The 26,043-nt window shown below is 40.8% G+C and overlaps 2 protein-coding genes across 6 annotated transcripts in view; one reads left to right on the top strand and one right to left on the bottom strand.

Annotated features, from left to right (window-relative positions):
- Positions 1 to 18,834, bottom strand: part of trnt1 (tRNA nucleotidyl transferase, CCA-adding, 1) — a 60,736-nt gene extending 41,902 nt beyond the window's left edge. For 2 of the 3 annotated variants that reach the window (XM_080025586.1, XM_080025584.1), the window contains exons 1-3: positions 18,780 to 18,818; positions 18,404 to 18,533; positions 13,954 to 14,147 (exon numbers count right to left, since the gene is read on the bottom strand). In XM_080025586.1, coding sequence (XP_079881712.1) covers positions 13,954 to 14,147; positions 18,404 to 18,533; positions 18,780 to 18,812 — 357 coding nt within the window. In that variant the 5' untranslated portion in view covers positions 18,813 to 18,818. Of the gene's footprint in view, positions 1 to 13,953; positions 14,148 to 18,403; positions 18,534 to 18,736 lie in introns of all 3 variants that reach the window. The other variant, XM_080025585.1, reaches the window with a different exon arrangement.
- Positions 18,835 to 18,998: 164 nt separating this feature from the next.
- The window catches only part of arl6ip5a (ADP-ribosylation factor-like 6 interacting protein 5a), a 46,033-nt gene continuing 38,988 nt past the window's right edge, over positions 18,999 to 26,043 (top strand). For all 3 annotated transcript variants that reach the window (XM_080026467.1, XM_080026466.1, XM_080026468.1), the window contains exon 1: positions 18,999 to 19,182. In XM_080026467.1, coding sequence (XP_079882593.1) covers positions 19,004 to 19,182 — 179 coding nt within the window. In that variant the 5' untranslated portion in view covers positions 18,999 to 19,003. The remainder of the gene's footprint in view (positions 19,183 to 26,043) is intronic.

Here is a 26,043-nt window from a genome sequence, read left to right as displayed (position 1 = left end):
GAGCATGCAGTTGAGCTTCCCTGAGACGGTTTCTGACAGTTTGTGCAGAAATTGTTTGGTTATGCAAACCAATTGTTTCAGCAGCTGTCTCAGTGGCTGGTCTCAGACGATCTTGGAGGTGAACCTGCTGGATGTGGAGGTCCTGGGCTGGTGTGGTTACACGTGGTCTGCGGTTGTGAGGCCGGTTGGATGTACTGCCATATTCTCTGAAACGCCTTTGGAGACGGCTTATGGTGGAGAAATGAACATTCAATGCACAAGCAACAGATCTGGTTGACATTCCTGCTGTCAGCATGCCAATTGCACGCTCCCTCAATGCTTGTGGCATTTTGCTGTGAGACAAAACTGCACATTTCAGGGTGGCCTTTTATTGTGGACAGTCTAAGGCACACCTGTGCACTAATCATGATGTCAGATCAGTATCTTGATGTGGCACACCTGTCAGGTGGGATGGATTATCTCAGCAAAGCAGAAGTGCTCACTATCACACATTTAGACAGATTTGTGAACAATGTTTGAGAGAAATGGTAATATTGTGTATCTGGAATGAATTTTAGATCTTTAAGTCCATCTCATGAAAAATGGGAGCAAAAACAAAAGTGTTGCGTTTATATTTTTGTTGAGTGTAGCTCTATATCCTGCTGATTTTAACATTGATTTGAAAACTGGATTACTATATTTAACTGATGGGACTTTCTACACCGTCCGGTTGTGTGATTCTGCAATCCTGCAGAGTAATGTGGAGTTATGACTTTTGAGGCAATTTTGGCGAATATTCGCCATTATTTCGTCATAGTTATTCGGAATCGTTTTGCAAAATATGTACCTGCTGGGAGTTATGAATTTTTTAACATTGTGATGATTTGAGAGTCAGAAATTCACATATTTCAAATTAAAAGACTTCCTGTTGATTTTAGGGCGGGGCTTCAAGAGGCTTTTTTGTGAGGCCTGCAAAGATACATTTGGGTTTTAAATTTGGTGCAGCTAGGTATAACACAGCCTGAGTTATGATGAATTAAAGTTTCATGAGGTTTGTTTTTTATGATGTTTACGTCAACTTTGACCCCCAATAGCTCCCTGGTTCTATGCTAATTTTGAAATCTTTCCGCAATTTAACATCGGGCAAGCGTCTTGAGTATTTGAGAAGTGGTTCGACGTCCCTGGCGTAAAAACTCTAGGAGCCTTTCGGCGATAAGTGAAATTTTGTAAAATAGCGATTTTAGGCACTAAATCCAAAATGGCCAACTTCCTGTTGAGTTTGGCCCAGGACATAAAATTGCATATAGGTGTCGCCCGGGCGAATACATGTCCTAAAATTTCAGGCTTCTAGCCCAATTTTTGAGCATGCATTTCCTGAAAAACTGTTTTTGGCCCCTGGGGGCCAATTTTTTTTGATCAAATCCTGAAACCACTGATAAATTGCAATTATTTGCAGGTCTGACCTGCCCGCAGAGTTTTTAAACTTTTGCACGACGGGAAAGTGCTCAAAAGTGCCAAAAATGACCAAAAATAATAAAGAAGAAGAAGAATTAAAACTGCAAGCAGTGATGACCGGGCCCTCGCCCACACATGCCGCACGCCGGAAGCGCGGAAGTGTCGGCGACGCGCTCGAAACGGACGCGAGGACGACCTCAGGCCTGGGCTCTCAGCAGGCGGGTGAAGTTTGGAGCGCATGGGACGGTGCAGAGGGAAATTACAGCGACTTCCTGTTTCGTGGCAATGATGTCGAGAAACTGTGAAGGCCACGGATTCATAATCCATCTGTCCAATTCCTTAAAACACTGGATTTGTTTTACCATTGTTTGATAACTTTACTGTAATTTTTTCTTACAGTTTATACAGACACACAGAATTGCTATAACTTCACTCCTACCTATTCATTTTGTTTGTTTGAAATTGCTAAATAAACTATTCTACAACATGTGTAGTAGCATTTGGCAAAAACTGTAAAGTATATGTTGTTACTGTAGGTGAAAATGTATGAACATGCAAAGGCATAATCCTATTGATGAAGCATTCATATAGTGTTTTGCAATTATATTATAGTGTTTTCCATTCTGCACACCAGTGTTCAATGAGTCATATGATATATAAGCAATTGTGAAAAACTGTTTTTAATATTTTGTTGATAACATTTGCAACAAATGTTATAATATTCTATAATTTTAATAAATAAATCAATTCCTGTAAAGTTGTCTTTTACTGTAAGGGTCCATCTCTTATGTTTTTGTTTGCTGGGAAATTTGTATTAAAGATGCAACTTTAGACCTTTGCAGATTGCGTGGCACCCTCAACCCTGCCTCTCTCAGTTAGACACCATGATTAACAATAAAAAAGTATTTTAGAGCTTTCACCATTCAGTATGTTCACTAATAATTTCAAAAGAAGTCACCTTCTTAGTGTTTCAATAGAAATTGCAAACAGCAATGTTTGAAATGGCTGATATTTGGTTATTATGTGTGGTAAAATAAAGGTTACCAAGAAATTTGGGTGATGGTAGCCTATGATAACTACAATACCCAGAATTCCTCTACTTCCCCCGGAAGTCACGTGATACACCCTCTCCAACTCTGAGCACACAACGGGGCTTCATTCAAACCCAAAGGATTTCGCGTCCAGACCGGTTCTACTCTCAGACAAGAAAAACATTTTATCATTTGCCAGGATACTTTCATTGCTTTTCCAGGACTTTGCTTTAAGGGTTACCTCACAGATTAAGAAATGTTTAGAGAAGTCTTCACTCCCTCTAATTGTAATGCAACACTGCCATCTAGTGGTTAGCTGTCCTAAGTAAGAGCATGGTGGAGTTAGGGCAACTTCCTGTTTTTTGGGCGAATATTGCTAAAAAGAACACTTCCTGTTGATTTTGGGGCGGGGCGTCAAGAGGCTTTTTTGTTTGTACTGGGATTGTACATTGCTGTATGAAATTGTGTGGTTCTAAGTACAACACAGCCTGAGTTATGATCAATCAAAGGGTTCATGACGTGCGTTTGTGATGTTTTTTAGCTAATCAGGCGCCGGTGCTGCAAGACGGTGGTTCCGATTAAAACGAGCTTTCGGGTATGTCATCTTCCATGTCGGAGGACATACCCTATCATGTTTTTTTTGCACAAAAAGTTGTTATGAGTTCACTCTGCTCTGCAATCCTGCAGAGTAATGTGGAGTTCTGACTTTTGCCGCCATGTTGGCGAATATCGGCTCCCACCTCGTCATAGTTATTCGGAATCAAACAAATTTTTTTTTGGTATATCTTCCATGTCTTGTGAGTGTCCCTATTCTGGTCGTTTTGCTAAATATGTTCCTGCTAGGAGCTAGGAATTTTTGAACTTTGTGAGGATTTTTGAGTCAGAAATGCACATATTTCATATTAAAAAAATTCCTGTTGATTTTGGGGCGGGGCTTCAAGAGGCTTTTTTGTGGGGCCTGCAAAGATACATTTGGGGTTGTAATTTGGTGCAGCTAGGTATAACACAGCCTGAGTTATGATGAATTAAAGTTTCATGAGGTGCGTATTTACGCGAACTTTGACCCCAAAAAGATCCCTGGTTCTCGGACAAGTTTGAAATCTTTTCGCAATTCCTTATCGGGCAAGGGTCTTTTGGGTTTGAGAAGTGGTTTGACGTCGCTGGCGTTAAAACTCTAGGACGAGTTCGTCGAAATGCGAAAAGATGGTTTTGGCGGTTTTAGGCACTACATCCAACATGGCCGACTTCCTGTTGATTTTGGCCCTGGACATGAAATTGCATTTATGTGCGCCTTGGGCCATTACATGTTGTCCGGCAATTTCAGGCTTCTAGCCCAATTTTTGAGCATGCATTTCCTGAAAAACAGTTTTTGGCCATAGGGGGCGCAATTTTTGAGATCAAATCCTGAACCACTGATACATTGCAATTTTTTGCAGGTCTGATGGGTGCGCAAACTTTTTCAACTAATGCATGAGGGGAAGTGGGTGAAAAGTGCCAAAAATGACTATAAATAAAAAGAATAATAGGGAAGAATAATCATACCGATTACAATAGGGCTTTCGCACATGTCTGTGCTCGGGCCCTAATAAAAATCCTGGCGGTTTCAATAGGGCTTCGCACCAGTCGGTGCTCGGCCCTTAATTAAAGTGAATAAAACGTAATATTTTGTTGCAGATTCTTCTCTTGCAATAACTGCATCAATCCATAGATAGTAAATAAAATGGATGTAGCATCCGGGCTGACCTCAGTTATTCACATGGCATCCAATAATCCTGGTTTGTGCGTGTCGCCATTTTGTGAGGGGGAGGTAGATAGCTGACGTATACCTCCAACGCAAAGTGAGGGACAACGGGCGGAGAGCTGTCACTCAAGAGATCGTGCAAATACATTTTAACCTCCAAAAGAATATAAACTAGCGTGGTCCAAAAAAATTCACCCCCTCAGTGTTGTCATGGAGATATGACCTAAACATACAGACTAAAATGGTTTTGTGGGCCAGGCTGTAAAAAGGTTTAATAAGACTTTGAAAACGGCCTGTCTAACAAGTGAGTCAAAGAAAAGGTCGGTCTTGGCACCACCCCCCAGTGGCACTTCCGGTTACTACAGTTGTGGTCACTTCCTTATTGGATGCTGGTAAAAATTGCTGAGGTTGGGGCTTGCATCAAGCCTGTGACCCATTGACATCACAACTTTTGCATTCTTCTTTTGTGATGCTTTTCCAGGCTTTCACCTTTGTTTGTTTTGGAGGGTTACTCCTCTTTAGCAAGTAACATGCATGCTCTATAGGGTTTAACTCTGGAGATAGACTTGGCCAGTCTAAAACCTTCCATTTCTTGTCCCTGCAGGGTTTTTCCTGCATAGAGAAAATTATGGCGCCCGCCAAAGCGGATTTATCCAGCGCCAAAGGAAAATCAGGAGCGCCAAAGCTATTTAAAACCTCTCCAAATTCAGCCCAATTTAAGTCATCCTTCTTGAGGGGCTGGGCAATAACTTGAATTTCATTTTCGATTACTATTACGGCTTCCCTCAATCATGAAAACAAAATAATCGTTATTAAACTATCATTGTTCCGCACGCCGGGGCATGCAGGCTGTTAAATGCAGCGCACCCTTTCAGCCGAGCCGTGAGCTCCGCTCGGCCCCTCCCTTACCTGAGTTTAGCTATCGGCTCGTCCAGAGAGTAGGAGGGAGATGTTGCGCATTACCGGGTGTTTTGAAAAACTTCTAGATGACGAGAATAAAGGTTGAACTAATTATGTTGTCTGAAAACACTTCAGACTCACAACAAACTAAAATAATGTGCAAGATATGTCACGCGCGGACACGGGAGTAACGCAACCGCGAGAGAGAAAGAGAGAGAGAGAGAAAAGGGCATATACGACCTGATCTGCACCTCTAAACATCCCGACCAATTTGTTTATTCACTTTAAGTCGAATCATAGTGGTCTATGACCAAGCAATCAATGAATAAAAAACACAGGAAGTTTAAAGCTCCTTGATTCCTGCCACCACAACTGTCAACACTACAATGCAACTGCCTATCCAGCCAGCTCCATGACATAAATAAATCATGCCCTTACATTTAATGCCATCAAAAGACGTGCCCTATCAACACCATTTACAACTGGTTATTTTCATTTTGACATATTTATTTTATTAAATTATTCAAAATATGTTTCACTTATTTAGCCTATTTCTATTCTCCCCGTTTTCAGTTCAATTAGGCCTTTGTTTAAAGTCCAAAGTCATGGTGTTATTAGAAAAAAACCTTGTTAAAAGTAAAATAAATGCATAATGTTCTTAAATCAATGATTAACTGTCTTTAATATTCGTGATAACACAATGCGATTACTCAAAATAATCGTGATTATGATTGTTTCTTTCTTCTTGTAATTTCCATGGTTTAGATCAATTAGAAACAATTAAAGTATTAAATAGGTAGGCCTAGTCATTATTAGTATTTTGACTTCATATCTACAGGTTGATGGTAACGCAGTGATTGACAGGCTGACTGAAATGCTCTTGAGCTGGACAGAAACTCCCCTCTCCCAACCCCACACCCTCTTAAAATACACAAACCATTTGCCTTTACTGTTGCACATAGTCGCGACTCCAAAAAAAGTTGGTCGCGTACTGACCCCCCAAAGGCCCATTCTGAGCCAGGAAAAACCCTGCCCTGATTAACTCCTTTTTTTGTTTTTGCAGTGTGTTTTGGGTGATTATCTTGCTGCACGATGAAGGATCTTCCATCAATTTGGTTGCATATTTCTTTAAATTGGCAGACAAAATGTTTGTGTAAACTTCTGAGTTCATTTTGCTGTTGCCATCATGTGTTACATCATCAATGAAGAATAATGAGCCCGTCCCAGAAGAAGCCATGCAAGCCCAAGCTATGACATTGCCTCCACTGTGTTTCACAGATGAGCTTGTATGCTTGGGATCATGAGCAGATCCTTTCTTTCTCCAAACTTTAGCTTTTCCATCACTTTGGAAAAGGTTCATTTTGACAACAACACAGTAACACATGATAGCAGCAGCAAAATTAACTTAAAAGTATGCAACCAAACTGATTGGAAGATCCTCCATCATGCAGCAAGATAATGATCCAAAAAAACTGCAAAAACAACAAAGGGGTTCATCAGGGGCAAGAAATGGAAGGTTTTAGACTGGCCAAGTCAATCTCCAGACTTAAACGCTAAAGAGCATGCATTTTACCTGCTAAAGAGGAGACCGAAGAGAGTAACCCCCCTAAACAAACAACAACTGAATGAGGCTGCGGTGAAAGCCTGGAAAAGCATCACAAAAGAAGAATGCAAACGTTTTGTGATGTCAATGGGTCACAGGCTTGATGCAGTTATTGCAAGCGAAGGATTTGTGACAAAATATTAAGTCTTATTAATTTTAATTTATTTTAGGTCTATCTGTTCCAATACTTTTGCTCACCTAAAAATGTGGTGTTCCTTTACAAATAATGCTATCTTCTCAGTTGTGAATCAGATCCAGATACCTGGAATTGAAAGCTGAAATGTTGATCTATTGTCTCATATTCATATTTTGGTGTCAAACCCAAATGTTTCCAGTCTACAGCAAAAATAAAAAGGAATTGGCCTCACCATTCCAATACTTTTGTAGGGGACTGTATTAATAGTAGGGCTGTCAAACAATTACAAATTTTAATCAGATTAATCACAGGTTGCTGTGGATTAATCACAATTAATTCAACCATTCGAAATATGCCTGAAAAATTCTAATTTTCTCTGTAAATTGATGTATGAACGGAAAGATAAATGACAGAAGGTATAAATAAATAAACAGTATACATTTAAAAAAATTAAAATTGTATTAATCAAAAAGAAAATCCAAATTATGGTTTTAAAACTGAAAATAAATTAAAATCAAACTAAAATACTGTATATACCTACCTCAACATAATTACATTTGTCTGTCTCTTTGCTATGTCTTTGAGCAAATATAGGCTATAAAATGGCATTTATTTGGTGAATCCATAGGTTGTGCATTCTTGAATACAACTTGATTGATGTTTGGCTGCCCACAGCTACTGATCCTGGGTCAGCCAAAAAGTTAGAGTGACTGTAGTGCAGAGCGGGTGGGATGTACGGCATTTCCTACCTTAAGGTCCGCTACTGTATAGTTGTGTCTCGCCTTTTTCCTTCCGCATGCACTTTACCATTTCGCCGACTGTTGTTTCTAAATGGTGAATTTCCCGGTTCGTCGCTGTCTGACTATTGCTTCATAGTCCGCCGTTGAGAGAAATACAGTGAGAGTGCATGGCGTGCAGCTCTTCAATGAGGATATGTTATCTAATTCAAATGATTGTAAAATTTAAAATGAATAGGCCTATGTGGCGCTATTGTAAGCTAATTGTGAACAAATTTATGGGAAACCTAACCGCTAAGATAAAATGTTTTGTGAATACGTCCCTGAATATTAATATTTGCTGACAACATTTATTGCAGTTTAAGATAATTATGAAAAAAAAAAAGAAGAAGAAATATCCTAGGGCCCTATGATTTCCGCGATAACGAAAACACGGACGGAATCACGGAATCGGGCAATAAAAACGGAATCTACTGTTTAACACGGAATGTCACGGAATTCGCCATTATTTTGGTGAAATTCAATTTCCAAGGCAAAGGGAAACAACACGGTTGAAATTAAAGCAGAACTAGGGAGTTTTGGTTTGGCGACATCTAAAGACCAAACTACTGCCGTGAAAAGTAGAGCCTGGCTGCAGGATCGCTAATTAGTACAGGCATTTTGTGAGAAAATAGGGGTGGACCTTAAACAAATTGCAACAGAAACCATTGCAACTGTTTTTGACTCATGAATATGTAATAAATAACATACTAAAAGTCTTAAGGAATCCATGTGGTGGAAAGTTATTTTTTAAGGGTTTTCTTAACCATACCTTTTATGCCAATTTTCGGCTTCCTAAAGTACTGTTTTATGGTAGAGGGGATATGTGCCAAATTGTTAACCTTTTCAGAAAAGCATGAAACTTGGTACACTTATACAGTTTGGGGCCCTGAGCAGTTTCAGATATTTAGCCATTGCAAAATCTAATCATGGTTGCCGTGGCGACCATTTTACTTTCCGCCATAGCCTAATTATGCATTTTTCCTCATAACTCCTGAACCAAACATAATAACACATAACTAGTAATGTCTAACCCTATGTTTTCATGGTCAGGGATGACAATGATACCACATACAACATCAGAAACAGTGAAGGTCAGTAGTTAAGGGTGAAAAATGAAAGCCCAATATCCGAAAACATCGCTGTGACTTTATAATTTGGGCCTATGTTGCATAGACATTGTGTAGCATTTTATGAGTTTTAATTTTGTTCTCTAACAAAAGACATAGGCTTAAATGTTTGTAAAATAGCCTACTATAACAATATAAGAAAACACAAATATTTGTGAATGCTAAACTGGCACAAATTGATAAATTTTTGAACTGATGAACATACATTTTAATATGAAAATATTTTGGTGCACAGACGTACTACTAGTTCAAAGTGCAGCCAGAGCACTAATGCAATGTGAAAGGGGTAAATCAATGCATACCATGAGTATGCATTACCCTCTGACCCCCTCTGGAGTGTGGTAACTTGAGAGGGGTGATGAGAAAAGACTAATTTCAATGTAGCCTTGTGTAATTGACTAATAAAAGAAACTCAACTTAGTATTCAGATAGACTTTTACGTTTATGTAATAGTTGTATAAATCCTTGGAGCAAGTTTTCTTAAACAGTGTGGTTTTCCTCATTGTCTTCCTCATCATCACCCCCTACCTGAGATGATTTTGCACCCCCAGATTATTTGCAGGTACCGCATGCAACAGAGCACTCAATGCCATGCTTCTTGCATGTGCACTTTCAGTTGTTACAGTCTGTCTTGCATGTGCAGTTCTTGTGAACCTTTTGCAGCAATTATGTGTCTGCACTGCTTCACAATCGATCTTCACTGAGGATCTTTGTACTGATGGTGATCACCCGACCCCTCTTCTTGAACGTGTTCTCAGCAGTAGTTTGTCCATCCATGCTAACCAAAATGCTGTTTCCGATGGCGTTTGACCTAGCAACATTTGAGGATAGGTGCAAGAAACTGCACAAGCTTGGATCCAAGCAGTAATTGTGTCTTTCTAAGATTTTTTTCAATTAGATTTGAAGAGACAGAGTAGAAATGGGGCAAAGAGGGGAATGACATGCAGAGAACTGAACCAGGCCGTATTCTAACCTGGGTCCTCTGTGGGGCCTGGGCCTCTAGGGGGACACTCTAACCACTGTGCCACGAGAGCCCCCTGTAATTGTGTCTTTCTTGGAGATTGTTCAGAACCGTGTGCGTAGTTAACTTCAGCACAAGCTGGCATGGAGTGAAGCCATGTCAGATGTTGCAGCTATGTCATCCCCAGCACTCTTGTGAGGCCACCAATGGTTTTCATACTGTCATTAGAACCTGCTCAAGATCCATAGACATGCCAGCCCATAGGCGATCACTCCATCTGACCACATGGAATCCCTCTAGAAATATCTGGTTCAAATCTGGATGTTCCAAATGGACCTTGCACATCCACTGCACATACTGTAGATGTGGGCTGATTGTGTGTAGAGATTATGCCCTGATACTGCCATGAAAGGAAGCATTTCTGATAATGCTCCATAGTGAAGTTCCCAATTCCCAGTACGTTCAGCTCTCAGAAACTTGCTAAATATGTCTACCAATGGATTTTAAGGATTCAGATTAGCCTTTGAGAAATCTTATTCCGAGAATCACATCAGAATGGCAAGCCTTCTCTGCAGACATCGCTCTGTCAGCTTTGCATAGATTGACACCAGAGTTTTTTAATCGATCTCCAGCAGGTATCATCCGCTGATGACATCTCTGCATCACTATATGTTGTATGCAGCTGAAGGGGAGTCACAACAAGTGCATCACACAGATTCAGGCCATTGAGGACACCATCAATGCTAGTCAATCTTATCCTCTTCCCTGTCATAATGTGCACAACGGCATTGGCTGCATAAAAAAAATCCACAAAATCTCCATCACTTCCTCTTCCCAGCACCAGCCATAACATGCCCAATGGACCCCTAAAAACTAATATCAGTGTGGAAGCCCCAAAGTCACTAACATAACCTCTGGCTCAGCTTCTTTCATAAGAAAGGCCTTCCACCAGTGGTTGATTAAATGTGATGATTGGGGTGGAATTGTGGCAGTGGGCACGTTCACATAGGCACTTACATGTGGAGTAGATGCACTTGGTGTCACTATGTCTCATATCAACCACAAACACAAATGTTGTTTTCCCCGAGTTATTGCCATGCTGTGCATCATACTAAACCATGCTGGACTTTGTGAGACAAACAGGATGGCTGTTTTCCATATGAGTTCCAGGTCTGCTGTCGGGTCATGTGATCTCTGATCTCTCTCTCTCTCTCTCTCTCTCTCTCTCTCTAACCAATAAAGGCAAAAATTACCAAAAAACAACTTGACATTGTTTTTTAGGATCCGGAAAACTTTTCATAAAGTGATGGCAAGAAAATTAAATAAAATGAATAAAATGACCTAATAGTTAATAATTGATTTGCATTGCATCCAACACCATATCTCTTGTTAAACAAAGTTGTCGGTTGATTTGGAAAGCACTGAACTATTTGTGTAGGTATCATAAAGGAATGTAGGCCTATGTATAAATAAATAAAAATAACACGGGCCACAATTGGAAATTGTGGGTTTTTTGTAGTTTTTTACAAACATTTAAGCCTATGTCTTTTGTTAGAGAACAAAATTAAAACTCATAAAATGCTACACAATGTCTATGCAACATAGGCCCAAATTATAAAGTCACAGCGATGTTTTCGGATATTGGGCTTTCATTTTTCACCCTTAACTACTGACCTTCACTGTTTCTGATGTTGTATGTGGTATCATTGTCATCCCTGACCATGAAAACATAGGGTTAGACATGACTAGTTATGTGTTATTATGTTTGGTTCAGGAGTTATGAGGAAAAATGCATAATTAGGCTATGGCGGAAAGTAAAATGGTCGCCACGGCAACCATGATTAGATTTTGCAATGGCTAAATATCTGAAACTGCTCAGGGCCCCAAACTGTATAAGTGTACCAAGTTTCATGCTTTTCTGAAAAGGTTAACAATTTGGCACATATCCCCTCTACCATAAAACAGTACTTTAGGAAGCCGAAAATTGGCATAAAAGGTATGGTTAAGAAAACCCTTAAAAAATAACTTTCCACCACATGGATTCCTTAAGACTTTTAGTATGTTATTTATTACATATTCATGAGTCAAAAACAGTTGCAATGGTTTCTGTTGCAATTTGTTTAAGGTCAGGTCATATAATGCCTGGACTAAATGTAACACACAGCGCCAAACCCCCTTCACAAATATGTCTATTCAATGTTTACTTATGAATGTATCCATGTACGTAACTCTGACATGTACATAACTTAATTCATTGTTAATAATATGGTCTGTTTATAAATTCGGCATATGATTAAAGCATCTAAAAGAACGTAATCATGTTAAACGTTTACTGGTTTTAAGTTATTAATGCCACTCGCTCCCGCAGATACACAGCACAGGGAGGTCTTATATTCAGCCATTGCTAAAGGGAGTGTTGTATTATGGAACGGCCGCTGTGGTACGAAATTCCAGTCTCAACAATGTTTCCTACACGCAATTATAACTCTAGCATCTACAGCCCGTTGTTTTCATGTAGTGTAACTTGTGTAATGTGTTACATTATTCAGCTGTTGCCGTGATGTCGGCTAACGCTGATGCTAATGATAACTAGCTATCCGTCGCACAATAGACTGTAGGTTGGTGTTGCAGCCAGCTGTTAGGTGAAGCGCTGTCCCACAGGTAAAAGCCATGGACCTATAAAGCCTGTCCAATATTCACTCTAGTCCAGCTCTTGAAAAGTTTATAAGGACTTTATTATTTATGTAAAAATAATATTTAATGTTTCACTTGAAGCACAAAATGAATGACTTATTTTCTGTTATAGCCTATACCCAGGGCTGTACGCTTATTTTTTAAAGTCGTAGCACTGGTGCTAGCAAGCAAAAAAATTCAGTAGCACAAAAATAAATTTGGTAGCACACAAAGTATGATCGAAAATTTGCATGACCCTAACCCTTGCATTTCGCTCTACTTACCTTTGAGCATGTCATCTTGGTTTTATTTGAGATTCTCAATGAATATCCTAGTGTGTGCAGTAATAATTATAGAAGAATGAATAGGGGTGCACTGATTGGAATTTAGACAAAAGAGTCTAACCTGCCAATGGCAATTTGTTTGCTGATTCAGAATTATTTCCCCCAATAGAACTATAAAAATAATGTCTATATCTATATATTTTTTAAATAAAAATATAATTATTATAGTAGGCTAATAATAACAAACATTTTTAGAACATTTCATTCTTTTAATGAAAACCAAACTTTAAAACATTGAACATAATAGCCTATTAAATAAATTAGTAAACATATTTATACAATTTAGGCCAAGTTAAATAGGTTGTGTCAAACTTTGTTTAAATAGACTACTGTTGACTGCTCTCTGCAGCTGAAGCAGTTGATTTTCTTGCTAGCGCACTGCAGGGCTGTGAAGCGCTAACTTCCTGTTCTTACCTGCTTCAAAATAAAAGTCAACTCGCATTTGGCTAGTAACAGGCTTTTATTGTGAAGGGGCACAGGAAATGTTCCGTTTCCACACGCGCTAACTTAACTGCGTTAAGAGCCGTGTCCTTCCGGTTTTTACCGTTGGTGAAGTTAGACGCTATAATCGCCGAGCACAGATCCCGAGCACACATCTTTCACCAGCCAAAGTGGAGGGTAGACTTAATAACTTACTCGCCTAAGACTACATTCACCCGCATTTGGCGAGTGTTAATGTAGAGCCCTCTAAGCAGTGTTGTGCATCACTCCTCTGTGTTTCAAAGACAGCCTCTCCTCATTAGCACTCGTGCGAGAGGAATTGTATTCATCATCGCACGTGATCAATTTCAGTGGCAAATGCGATCAAAACTGTCGCACTGTACAGCCCTGCCTATACCCAACAAATTTGTTTTTTCGTTTTTTTAAGCACAAAAAACAGTGCAATGTTGTGATGTATTTTAAATTTAGCCTTATATCTGATTAAATTGTTAGAATATTATTTGTTTGCAATAATTAGACACTCGTTCTGATGACAAAATGAGTGTTAATTGTAAAAAAACGGAAGTCATGAGATTAAAACGGAAAAAACGGAATTTGTGAAAAAATAAAACGGAATTTGGAAAAAAATAAAACGGATTTCATAGGGCCCTAATATCCCGAATACTGAATTGAGCTTCGAATACTAACTTAACAAAACGAGTATTCGAATTATTCGGGCCAGCCCTAGTTTGGATGTATGTGGTCACATATTTTCTCAATATCTGTTTATAGCTGGTGATTTACCCGTGCTGTAATGGTCCCATGCTGCTCTCCTTTATTGTTGATCATCCTGATCCCAGCACTTTGGAACATGCGCTTCATCTGCTCTGGAGTTGCAGTGGTGGCAAAGTCCACATCCTCGGGCTGCTTTCCAGACAGCAGGTCCCGCACAGCACCTCCAGCTATCCTCAGCTCATACTGGTTCTTCTTAAACAACTCTGCAAAGAATACAACTCAAAGTTATCAGTGGCGTTTTCTCCCAGAGGCCAAGGGAAGCCAGGCTTCCCTGTTTTTTAAGGCTGTAGTTGTCATCCAATAAAAACATTTATATTAACAGTTTCGGTAATCTTTGGTGCTGTGTTGCTGTCATTTCTTCCCCATTTCTCTCCTCTCGTTGAGCATTTCACAATGCGCGAAACAGCGCCCCTTTACATTTAGATTCTGAAGACGCGGCGAAACACGACACTGCACACTGTATGTCTGCGAGGAAGCCAAGGGAAGCCAGGCCGAGCTGGCTTCCCTTGGTAAAAAAAAGAAAAAGAATTGACCAATCAGGTGAGGACATTGCCCTCCTGTGATTGGTCAGGAGGGTGTCAGGAGGGTGCCAAGGGAAGCCACTCGGCCTTTGGCTTCACACCAATCAAATCAAAGCATCATTATCAACGTCACTGAAATTTAACAACAATAACAATAGCGGGAGATTAGCATGTTTGCATTGTTATCATATTAGCAAGAACAGTTATGGAGGGTGGAGATTTTGAGTATTTAGTAACAAATTATTTTACCAAACTGCCAATTGAGAAGCCATTAAAAATCAAATCTGACGGCAGGCCAAGGCGTGTGGAGAGAAAGAAAGTTTATCGCACTTTCCGTGAGGAGAACTATGTCTGCACCGAGTGGCTAGCTGGTAGCAGCAAACTTCAGCTAATGGCCTTCCTCTACAAATAGTGAGTAAAATACACACCTTCTCCCGGCGCGGGTTAACTGTTCCCTTAACTGTCTGTGTAGCTATGTGTGTTGTGTTTTGTGTTATTTTATTGCTAATTGTGCCTTGATTGCCTGGATTAAGTTGCATTGGTAGGCCTACTGTATATCCACTGAAGTTGTTCTGGGTTGTCTTAAGTAGGCTATAGTGCTGTAATTAATATTTGGCCTAGTTCTTAAACGAAAAGGATGTCTCGAAAGTATGTGTGTATGTCAAGCACCTACAACTGATTGTGTGAGTCGTGTCTCACGTGAACGTGAAACTTAAAATAGCCTAAAACGTCCCCTAATTATATTGTGAATGAATTCGAATCTGCATTGGGCATTAAGCGGCTAGTTGTGCATTCCGGTCGGGGTGGGGGTTGCATTTATAATAAAATGTATAATTTAATAAGACGATAAGGAGGTGTGTGAGTGAGAGAGAGAGAGAGAGAGAGAGAGCGAACGAGCGGTGTCGGACAGATTACAGGCGTGTGTAAATCCTGGTAAAGTGACCAGGCGCTATAATAGCTCTTGTAGTTACATTAAATACAAGCTGCTACGTAGCCTACCCTTTTCTGTCCCCCACCTTCCAATAAACATGTAGATTAAAGGTGTTGTCTCACTTGGCTTCCTCAAAAAAAATCCCCACGCCACGCCACTGAAAGTTATAGGAAATAGGTTTCTGGAAATATGAGCAATCTCACTGCAGAAGCAGAGATTAAGCTTTCCTGCATGAATGAATTGCATTGCCATGAATAAAATTTTTAATTGCAATTGCTTTTTTAACTGCAGTTCTCACTTTGCCTATCGAATTCGAATGATCTCAGTTTGGGGAGAATTCTAATGGAGCCAGTGTATCAAACCAGAGGTGTAATGTAACAAGACAGCAAAGGTTTCGTAAAATTGTTTTACCGTTTGAATTATATGAAATGTAGGATACAGTTTTTTTTTAGTTCTTGAGCGGTTAGAGCTCAAAAAGCAACATTGTAGAGTTCGAACTGAAAACAATGATTTAAAAAAATATATATAAATTCTGTTTTCAGAACAATAATAAGTAGTAGTAAACGGCCTTGGGGAAATGCCTTTCGATTTAGAATTAATATAGCCTGATCTTGAGGCAGTTTCTTAATTTGACATCACAAAATAATATAGTCGATATGCATTTGTTGGCATTATAAAACTATACAAATTATTTCTTACTTATTATTTTTGACAAATATTGGCACTGAATGGAACAGTTCATAGTCGAAAAAAAACATGCTCCCTAATTTCTACCCAACATGCAGTGGCGACTGGGCAGATTGCGTTTGTCTGATTTGTGTCTCTGCCATGTCCATGGTCTCTGCAGTAAGACTACGGCAGCCGTGTGAGCCAGTCAGATTTGGGCCGAAGGGCTAAGGGACAAGATCACCTTTTGCCCCTAAACGCAATGCAATGTGTATGGCACGTGAATAACTGCGAATGCGCGTGCTCGTAGTATTTCTCTGTTATAGTGGACGGAGATTATTTTACCTCAACGGGCGCTGCCCCTGGAAAGGGAAAGGACATACTGTATATGGTCATTGCTTCGTTCCACTAATACTGTGACAGTAGTGCCGCGAAAAGTCATGTAGCCCGAAGAAGAGAAGGACGGAGAAGGATAACTTTGCTAACACAAAGATGTCAGAGGCACACAAACGAAAACGAGTCGACAACATGAATGAAGTAGATAATTTTTGGAGCACATGTTTGAGACCTTTAGTCTGGAAGAGAAATTGGTGGCTAGTAAAACCGCTTGGTACCCACGATCCACTGGACAATAGCCTATAATGTGGAGTGGTAGCTATGCTAAAGGAGGCTAACGGCTATCGATCATAAGAAGGCACTCTTCTGCTTCCCTTGTTTGCTGTTCGGTGGAGAAGGTATTTTGTCGAGGACGGGATACAAGGATTTTAAAAACCTTTCTGAGAGGATGAGATGAGAGCAGCAATAGTCAGCTGGATGCTGTCTATGCTGGACGAGTGAACGTTGCTGTATTGACGGGGCCGCCTTTCTCTTCAAATAGCCTAATAAGTGCTTTGGTGAGTGAAATAATGCTATTCTGTTTGCTATCGATTGTAATTGCTATTGAACATGGCGTTGAGTCGGAGTGTCAGTGTTTTCATGTGTCAGTAGCATTGCATTTGAAGGTTTGTGTGCTGCTGGTTGTGATTATGTTATGGGCGATCATCAGCAATAGTTGTTGTTGTTGCCGATGCCATCGGAGTGTATGTTGTGAAGAGTGAGAGCTTTTTTATATACGTAACATATATTATTACTTTGAAAACTAAAGAGTTATCTGTGATTTTATTAGCCTGCCTTTATCTGACACCGCAGCAGCCTGCAGCGCGCAAACTACCTACTGAATGGAATCTGTCTGTTTAAAATCACAGCATTAAAAGCACCAAATGACTTGCTTTAACGAATTTCTAACATGAAGAATTTTAGAATATTATTTCCATGAAGCTGTTAAGTCAGAAAGTTAGCAATCACGAGTGGCTCATCCTCGCTGCTGTCCAAGGCATTTGAGATGCAGCATTTATTTTATGCTCATAGTTAATTATATAGCAGTGCTGAAACGAAAGCTTCTCTCTGAAAATCGCGATCCGATTGCTTGTCCCTAACCTTGGATACACAGAGACATGTCCCCGAACTGACTGCACGATAGGAACTTCAGTCTACAGCCTACAATGCTAATATAACCACCACCTGCGCATGGAAAGCGTTTAAATAAAGCCTCTTATTTTTATTAGGAATTATTGAGCTGTTTTGTCGTCAGAAAATGAAGAAGTACTTCAGCAGATTGTCTGTGATGTGTAGCCACATTGAGTCCACTCGGTGACCATAACGTCACAAAGGCTGCGTGAATGAGGCTTTACTAAGTTAGTCCGATGCTGTGTTGTCACTTGACTCAGTTAGTTAAGATGCAGTTTGAGGTTCACACTCCACACAGCTGCTGCTGGAGCCACCGGAAGTTTTTGCTTCACGTGAGAAAAATTTAATATTTGCAGTTTATATAATCTATTTGAAATTGATATACATTTTTTGATCGTTCAAGATCCAGTCCTCATTCAAGTGTACTGTGTAGGTTATGTCACGCAAGAGAAACGATAATAGTCAGCTATCACCTCAACATGAAGGAAAACTCCACCTTGAAATTTCTGTATCTGGCTGTCAAGAGGCCAAAGACTGTAGCGGCACATTGAATTTTCTCCTGTCTATTTTTTACTTAAATGTTAGTAAAGATGAAGGGAGCAATCCTTTCCTTCTTTGGCTAAAATTTGAAAGTGCACAATGATGTGAACAACTCATTTTGTGTTTATAAAATCGCCAGAATGCGAGAAACAGTGTCTTTGAAGCTCAAATGTTTCCTGGGGGGGACCCCCAGACACCCCTTTTTGGTGTGAGCCCCACCTGTTTTTTACACCGAGAAACGCCACTGCCGACATGTCTTTAGGCAACACGGCTAAACGAGGAGTAATAATCTCACCTGCAAGTCCATTTAGTCCATCATTGAGCAGTGACTGGAACTCACTGGTCTTCAGCTTCATTGTGAAGAGACTCCTCCAACAGAAACCTGTTCTACCAATCACTTGAGGACTCAATATTCTTCTCCACATCTGAATAAAAACAACAAAACATTTCGTCACGTGCATCTGTTATGATTGTCTGTCAAGCTTTTATACAGTTAGCATCATGTCACCTACATGCTCGTTAGCTCTAGAGGTCCGCGTGCACTTATCACGCTGTTCACACACTTCTAGCACATGAACAAAATCGACATGTTAAGGCACACAAAGCAAATATAACACACATAACTAACCTGCCACTTCAATAGGAGATTTTATGAACATACAACGCATTACAGTTGTCGTTTCGGTTATCCTTCTCTCTGTCATGCAGCTTCGCAGGAAGTGTTTCCGTAACGCGTGGTTGCTGGCCAATAGCGCGAGGTTTTGTGATGCTCTCGAGGCGGGGTTTATGAGAATATATAAGCCAATGTCTTCTCGCGAGACTCAAGTTCGGAGCTTACGTCGATTGATTTTCCGGCTGTTTCCGTCGCAGTCGTACCGAGCCGAGCAGGAGGCAAATGGCTAAAGTAGAGCTGACACCGCTAAGACTATGGGACGACTTCTTCCCCAACACGGAAAGATTCGCCAAACCAGACTTTAAAGATTTGGCAAAATGGAACAACAGAGTTGTCAGCAACCTGCTTTACTATCAGACGAATTATTTTGCTATGGCCATCGTTGTTTTCCTCATTGTTGGGTAAGTGACATGAGGGATATGTTGTGTTGACATTTGATTTGATATAGGCCTAATTATAGTGGCTCTTTGTATGGAAATTATTTAAAATTTTGAACTACAGTTGAATTGTATTGTCTTTTAAAGTTGTATGTCGTTGTTTTCGTTAGTTTTGCCCTGTTAGTGTAAAACAGGATGTAGCCTACTTTTACCCTAAATGCATTTTAAATGAGGGTACAAACAGGATGTATAGGCTACTTTGCTTGTTCTGTTATACAGTAGCCTACTCATAGACCTACTGTGAGAAAGAAAAATTTCAGCATTGTACAAGCACAGACACAATTTAAAGGTGCAGTGTGTAATATGACATCATCAAGAAAGTTCTACAAAGTTCTAGAATGCAACACTCCCTGGGTAACCCCACCCCTTTAGAATAATAACAGAAGCTACAGTGGCCTTCAAGGACAAGAACAATTCTAAATTTTAAACATTGCACCTGATGACATTCCAACTATGACACTTTCAAGATGGCGGCACTAGGCCTTGGTCCAAAATATGCAGAAATATGGACATATATGAGACCCTTTCTAAGGGAAAAATAAATAATTAAAAAAAAAATGTTCAGCTATTATGCACTAAATTAAATTTACTTATGGATATTATAATTACTTTTTACAAAATCTGCTAGGAAATAAAACCCAAAATTCTACACACTGCAGGTTTAACGCAGATATCTGGGCTTAAAGGCCTACTTCACCGGTTTGAATATGAAGGTGTATTGAATTCTGAGATCCTATGTAGTATAAATGTGCGAAAAAAAATTGAAATCGGTTCATCCTAGCCTGAGAAAAGGCAGAAAGAGTGTTTTTTTTAACCCTATATTTCTAAAAAAAAATTCTTAAAAAAACCCCTCTTTCTGCCTTTTCTCAGGCTAGGATGAACCGATTTTTTTTTTTTTTTTTGCACATTTATACTACATAGGATCTCAGAATTCAATACACCTTCATATTCAAACCGGTGAAGTAGGCCTTTAAATTGGCACTTTGTTTCCAACTAAAGCCCAGGGGCCTCTCTTGGCTTGACTTGCTCTCCCGCTGGCCACTCAAGTCCCGGACACACCTCCCGACGTATATTATTATAGAGTAGCGCTATAAGATTAAATTAAAAGATATAACCAAAACATTTAAAGACATACTTGATAAGTAAATCAACCAACATCATAACTGCATGCAATATACTACAGTGGCCTATATTCGCAACTATAGGTACGCTCATACATATAATTGATTAAATATATTGGGTGCCATGCATTTCACAGTAATAGGTGTGTGTTTTTCTGATGACTGAGCTTTATTTCATGGTGTTGCCATTGCCATTGAGGGTCGCTGATTCTCCAAGTCAGGAAAACCTTGCGTGAGCTCTACGCATGGTCAAAAGTTGGCGTGGGAATACCAATACAAATACCAACGTTTTGCCACCGCACATTTTACCGCCATTTCTGCCTGTCTATGCAAGGTTTTTGTGCGCAGCAAGCTTTATAAATGAGGCCCCAGCTTATTAAAAATAGTGCAGCAACCGTCATGGTCCGTCCGTAGAGTTGTATGACATATGGTTGCTATGGACATTGAGGCTTCGTGTTCCGTTTGTCTCGTCAGCTGTTGCAGAGCAGCAAAGCTGTGAGAAAACAGCAGGTCAATTTCTCTAAGGGAGATAATCCAGTTTTGGAATATTTCTCAATATACCTAAACCAACAACGCTAACGCATTCAGTTTGTTTCGTAAAAAGCTAATTATGCTACTTTTATCCCGTTTCTAAACAGTTCAACAATCTGCTTTTACACAGACCTATTTTGCGGTGCCTAATGTTTTAGGTTAAAATCTCTAAAAAGTCTAAGGATTCCACACTGTCTGATGACATGTGTGAAGCCGTTTGCCGTAATGTCCGTTTGCCTCCGAAACTCCTCCCCTCCGTAATATTTCTGTCCTGTTTCTGTCCGGTATCCGTATTATATACGTTCAAATAATTGAACTTTTTACGTGGATTACGGACACACCGTGGGCAGCAGTGGCGAAGTGGGTAGGGAGATCGCCTCTGGAGTGCAGGGTCGGAGGTTCGATCCCCCGTCTCCCCGCCACATGTCGAAGTGTCCCTGAGCAAGACACTGAACCCCAAATTGCTCCCGATGGTTCAGAGAGCGCCTTGCATGGCAGCTACTGCCATCGGTGTATGAGTGTGTGTATGAATGGGTGAATGTGGTAAGATATGTAAAGCGCTTTGGGGCTGAGAAAATCGGCTAGAAAGCGCTATATAAGTCAAGTCCATTTACCATTTTACCATTTTTGCTAGGTTAGCTTACATGCGATGTCCTTCCACTCAGTTAATGTTGATTGTCAAGTCAGTTTGATGATTAAAAAGTACTTGTTCATATAGTAGTTCATAACACTTTGTGAATCAGAGTGAATGTTATTCTGCTAAAATATTAAATAATTTATATACGTGATACACTGTTTACAGTCGGATCGTTTTTTATCAGTTTGATATTAAATACAGTCATCATCTGTGTCCTTTTGATATGAAATACAGTCAGATTTATTAGTTTAATGACACAAGTGAGAGTGCCCGCGATCGCTGTGGCATCGCCAGAGACACGGACGCCCAGACTCTCTTGAGATTTCCTTCCGTTGGACAATAGAAGCAACCTCTGTAAAACAAACACGAGTGACATATGTGGAAACGAGGCGTAAGCGATGATCCCCTTCCGTACAGATGCGTGTGTGTTAGAGATGTAGGAGGGGTAAGCGAAATGTAATTTCGATTGCCATGTGTGTATAATTGACAAAATAAAGACTTAACTTTACTTAATTAACCGTCTAACACAGCAATATTGTCCTACAAATGTAGATTTTCCTTTCACTTTTTGACCTGGTTTTCACTAGGGGTGTGCACGTGTACACGTGTAACCGTTTAGTAAATCATAACCGTTTAGGAAAAATCAATAAACGAAAACCGTTTTTTTTTTTTTTTTTTCTTTTCTTCAAATTTCAAAGTTTTTGAATATGTTCTGGAGACATGTGTGTTAGAGATGTAGGAGGGGTAAGCGAAATGTAATTTCGATTGCCATGTGTGTATAATTGACAAAATAAAGACTTAACTTTACTTAATTAACCGTCTAACACAGCAATATTGTCCTACAAATGTAGATTTTCCTTTCACTTTTTGACCTGGTTTTCACTAGGGGTGTGCACGTGTACACGTGTAAACGTTTAGTAAATCATAACCGTTTAGGAAAAATCAATAAACGAAAACCGTTTTTTTTTTTTTTTTTTTTTTCTTCAAATTTCAAAGTTTTTGAATATGTTCTGGAGACACGCGTTTATTGATTTTACATCACTAATAAACTAATTGGGGAGGATAAAAGCTAGTCTGCCGAGAATCTCTGTCCCTCGGCGAGTGTGTGTGAGTGAGTGTGTGTGTATCGGCGCACACACACACACGGGTAGTCGCCGTGCTGGGGCTCGACTCACAGCCACGGAAGAGTGATGAAAGATAACCTAAAGATTAAAGTTACCCGGTTGACGTGAACTACGCTCGTAAGTAGCCCGAACTTTATAACACCTGTTCAACATGCATTTAACGTGGACATGTAGAAAGCGATAGGCTATATTAATCAGGAAATGAATGAAGCGCGATTTTGTGTGTGTGTGTGTGTGTGTGTGTGTGTGTGTGTGTGTGTGTGTGTGTGTGTGTGTGTGTGTGTGTGTGTGTGTGTGTGTGTGTGTGTGTGTGTGTGTGTGTGTGTGTGTGTGTGTGTGTGTGTGTGTGTGTGTGTGTGTGTGCGCGCGCCATGGACCTATTATAAGAGGTGTGTAAACGAGCGTAGTTCATGTCAATTGTGTGTTTACAGGCGAACGAACGCGTGTGTGTGCGCGCGCGCGCCTACAAGACGGCAGGGGGCACGAGGACAATGACGTCACGGTTAACCGTGTACACGAAAAAAAAATTGTCGTGTACACGGTTAGGCATTTTTGTACACGTTCACACCCCTAGTTTTCACACAGATTACTGTTTTTCTGTGTTGGAAAGATCACAGGGTCAACTTGTATTCACTGAACTTCTAATGTTTGCTGGTCTCTTTATACAGTTCTTCAAACAACTATACTATAAAACTTGTTTGTTTGTTATAAATCAGTTTTGTAAACTCAATAATATAATGCCAAATGCATAAAATGGAAACTGTCAGGCTGCGATCAGCCTTTAACTTTAACCCTTATGCCCTATTAAAAAAAAGTTACACTGGGTCCGTTAGATACATTTTGTGTATTTTGACCTTTTAAACTGCATTAAAATGATTAAAGGTTAGTAAGCGGAATGGTCAGTTTAGCTAACTTCCCGTCAGTTACTGCAGTTAGCAGTCCCCTCCCTCGTCCCTACGTCACCACATTAATGCACTGCGGTTTTCGAGCAGCGATTTATCTAGCATCATCTCAGATGACGCCCCTCTGTCACTCTGCACATGCACCGGCAATGAGACAGGTGCCGGTTTGTAGTGTTCTCTCTTCTGATTGGATACCAGTTTCGGGATCCCCGAAAAGTTTATTTGCCGATTACATGCAGAGCGAGTGACTGGGAGATCGGCTCTATGAAACGCGCACACCATGTAAGTGATCACTGTATGAATAAAGAGCGATTTAACACTTATATTCAGGGGTGCACATAACTTTTTTAGTGAGTTACTCAGGTGAGTACCAGGAGATGGTGTTTGGTACTCACCCCACATGTAGCTTTGTTTTAATAAGTGCAGTCTTCCTCACTGTCCTCTTCGGTGTCTCCTTCACCGTCCTCTGCTTCAGCTTCTTGTGTTGTAGATAATGCACTTGCTCACCCTTTTGGTAAATAAAACTGCAGAAGCTTGACCACGCAGCGATTGAATGTCTCACAGTAAGGAACGTTGCGATCAGCTGATTTAGCGCAGTTCTCCAGTGTGTGCGCAGTGTACAGAATGTGGACAAGGGAGTCTCCAACCGCAGCCAGCCGGCGTAGATTTGGCACAATTCCGTTGTACACACTGACGTTGACGGCAGCCCCGTCCGTGCACACGGCGACCAACTTTGTCCTCCAGTCATCCAAGCCTGCATCCTAAAAAAGCTTCACAAGCCCGTCTGTTATTGCCTGCGCAGTTTGGCATCCAGTTCAATCAGCCCTAGAAAGTCAGACTTAAACTCTCTGTTGCTGGACACGGACACAATGTAAACGATTTCCTGCTCGGTTTTTGTGATGTCCTCAGATCCGTCAAAAAGCAGTTCCCAAAATTCAGCCGACTTCAACTTGAGTCGCAACTCCTCGTGATGGTTTGCGCGATGGTCTGCATTATCCGTGTCCCCCCTTCACGTGAGTGATATGCGCACCCGACATTTACTCCTACTACCCGCTTCAGTAAAGGAATATCCTCGGCATAAGAAGACATGGGAGCGAGCATGTTTAGCTTTATGACATTTTTTGACCATATATAAAACGCACCTGTTCGGTTTGCTTGCTGTGGTTGTGAGCGGCATATTTTGCACCACATTTCAGTGCACTCATCATTAGTTTCGAGCCACGGCACATCTTGGAGCCACTTTTCGGAAAAAACTCTTTTCTTCTGCTCCGGCTCCGTTTGCCTTTTCTTTGCAGGTGGCAAAATGCCAAAGTAGCTGCTCAATGTATTTTGTTTTTTCGACATCTTCCACAGCATTCTACTCCATTGAGTGGTGACAAGATACACGTGTAGTTTTGTTTTGATGACCTCACGGCTAGTTACGCAAAAGCGTGGTAGTGACACAAGTGACGTTACGCATCACTGATTATAGGCGCGCATGCGTACTTGCGTACCAGTTATGTGCACCCCTGCAAAAAAAAAAAAAAAATCATTAAAGCCACTACGAGTAACTTGGTCCCTTGGCAGCCCCTTTGGACAAAAGCGGTAGTATTTTTACGACGCCAGCTGTCGTGAAGCTGTTTTCTAGCTCGTGCCGGGCATGCGAGATTCAAATAATCAGGAAGCAATATAGTGCATGTCCGTGTGTTGAAAGTGTGAGGGCACCAGACTCTTTTCGGCTCCGTGAGAGTGGTTAGTGACACAGCATCAACTAATGCCAGTAAGTGCTACACACACCTGATTGCAATGAGTTGATGCAGTGTCACCGCAAACCACTAGTTCCGCAAATTGTTATGCCCACCAATAAGGAATGAGGGGGGCGGGAGCTCGCGCCCGAGATGTAAACACAATGTCCGCCATGTTTCTTCCCCGCTTAGCGACAAGCATCCCGAAAAACTCCGACCAAGGACATTTTCCATTTGCAACGCCTGAAGCGGCTGGAATCGAACCCGGGTCCGCTGCTGGCCGAGGCCCATGGGGGGGGACGCCCTATACCAACTGAGCTAAGGGCGCCCCCCTGAAGTGGATTTTTAATGTTTACTGCAGTGAACGGAAATTTGTGTCTACCTGTATAAACCTGATTACAGCGAGGAAGAGAGCTGTTAGTCAAACAGGAGGAAGAGTAAAAGCTAGCTGCTGCACCAGCAGCTGCTTGTGGGTGAGGACGAGTAGCAAGGACGAGGAGCCCGAGCCAGTGTGAACTGGTGGATTCACAGCGTGTACTGTTATGGCGCTTTTCCACCGCACATGTAGTTCGACTTGGCTCAACTCGACTCGACTCAACTTGGTTTGGTAGCAACACGGGTCGTTGTCCACCGCAAATAGTACCTGCTGAACGTGGGCGGGGTCGTCGTAAGGGGCTGAAAGCCTACTCCGGAGCAAAGTAGCAAAGCAGAAATTACGAGCAGTTGTTGCACTATTAACTGAACCAACCGCCAAAAACACGGATGAAAAATGTTTAAGAAATACCC

Source organism: Ammodytes marinus, assembly GCF_949987685.1.
Source record: "Ammodytes marinus genome assembly, chromosome: 4".
Taxonomy (NCBI): domain Eukaryota; kingdom Metazoa; phylum Chordata; class Actinopteri; order Uranoscopiformes; family Ammodytidae; genus Ammodytes; species Ammodytes marinus.
The sequence above is the reverse complement of the archived record's forward strand: the minus strand, read 5'-3'. Positions and strand labels throughout refer to the sequence as shown.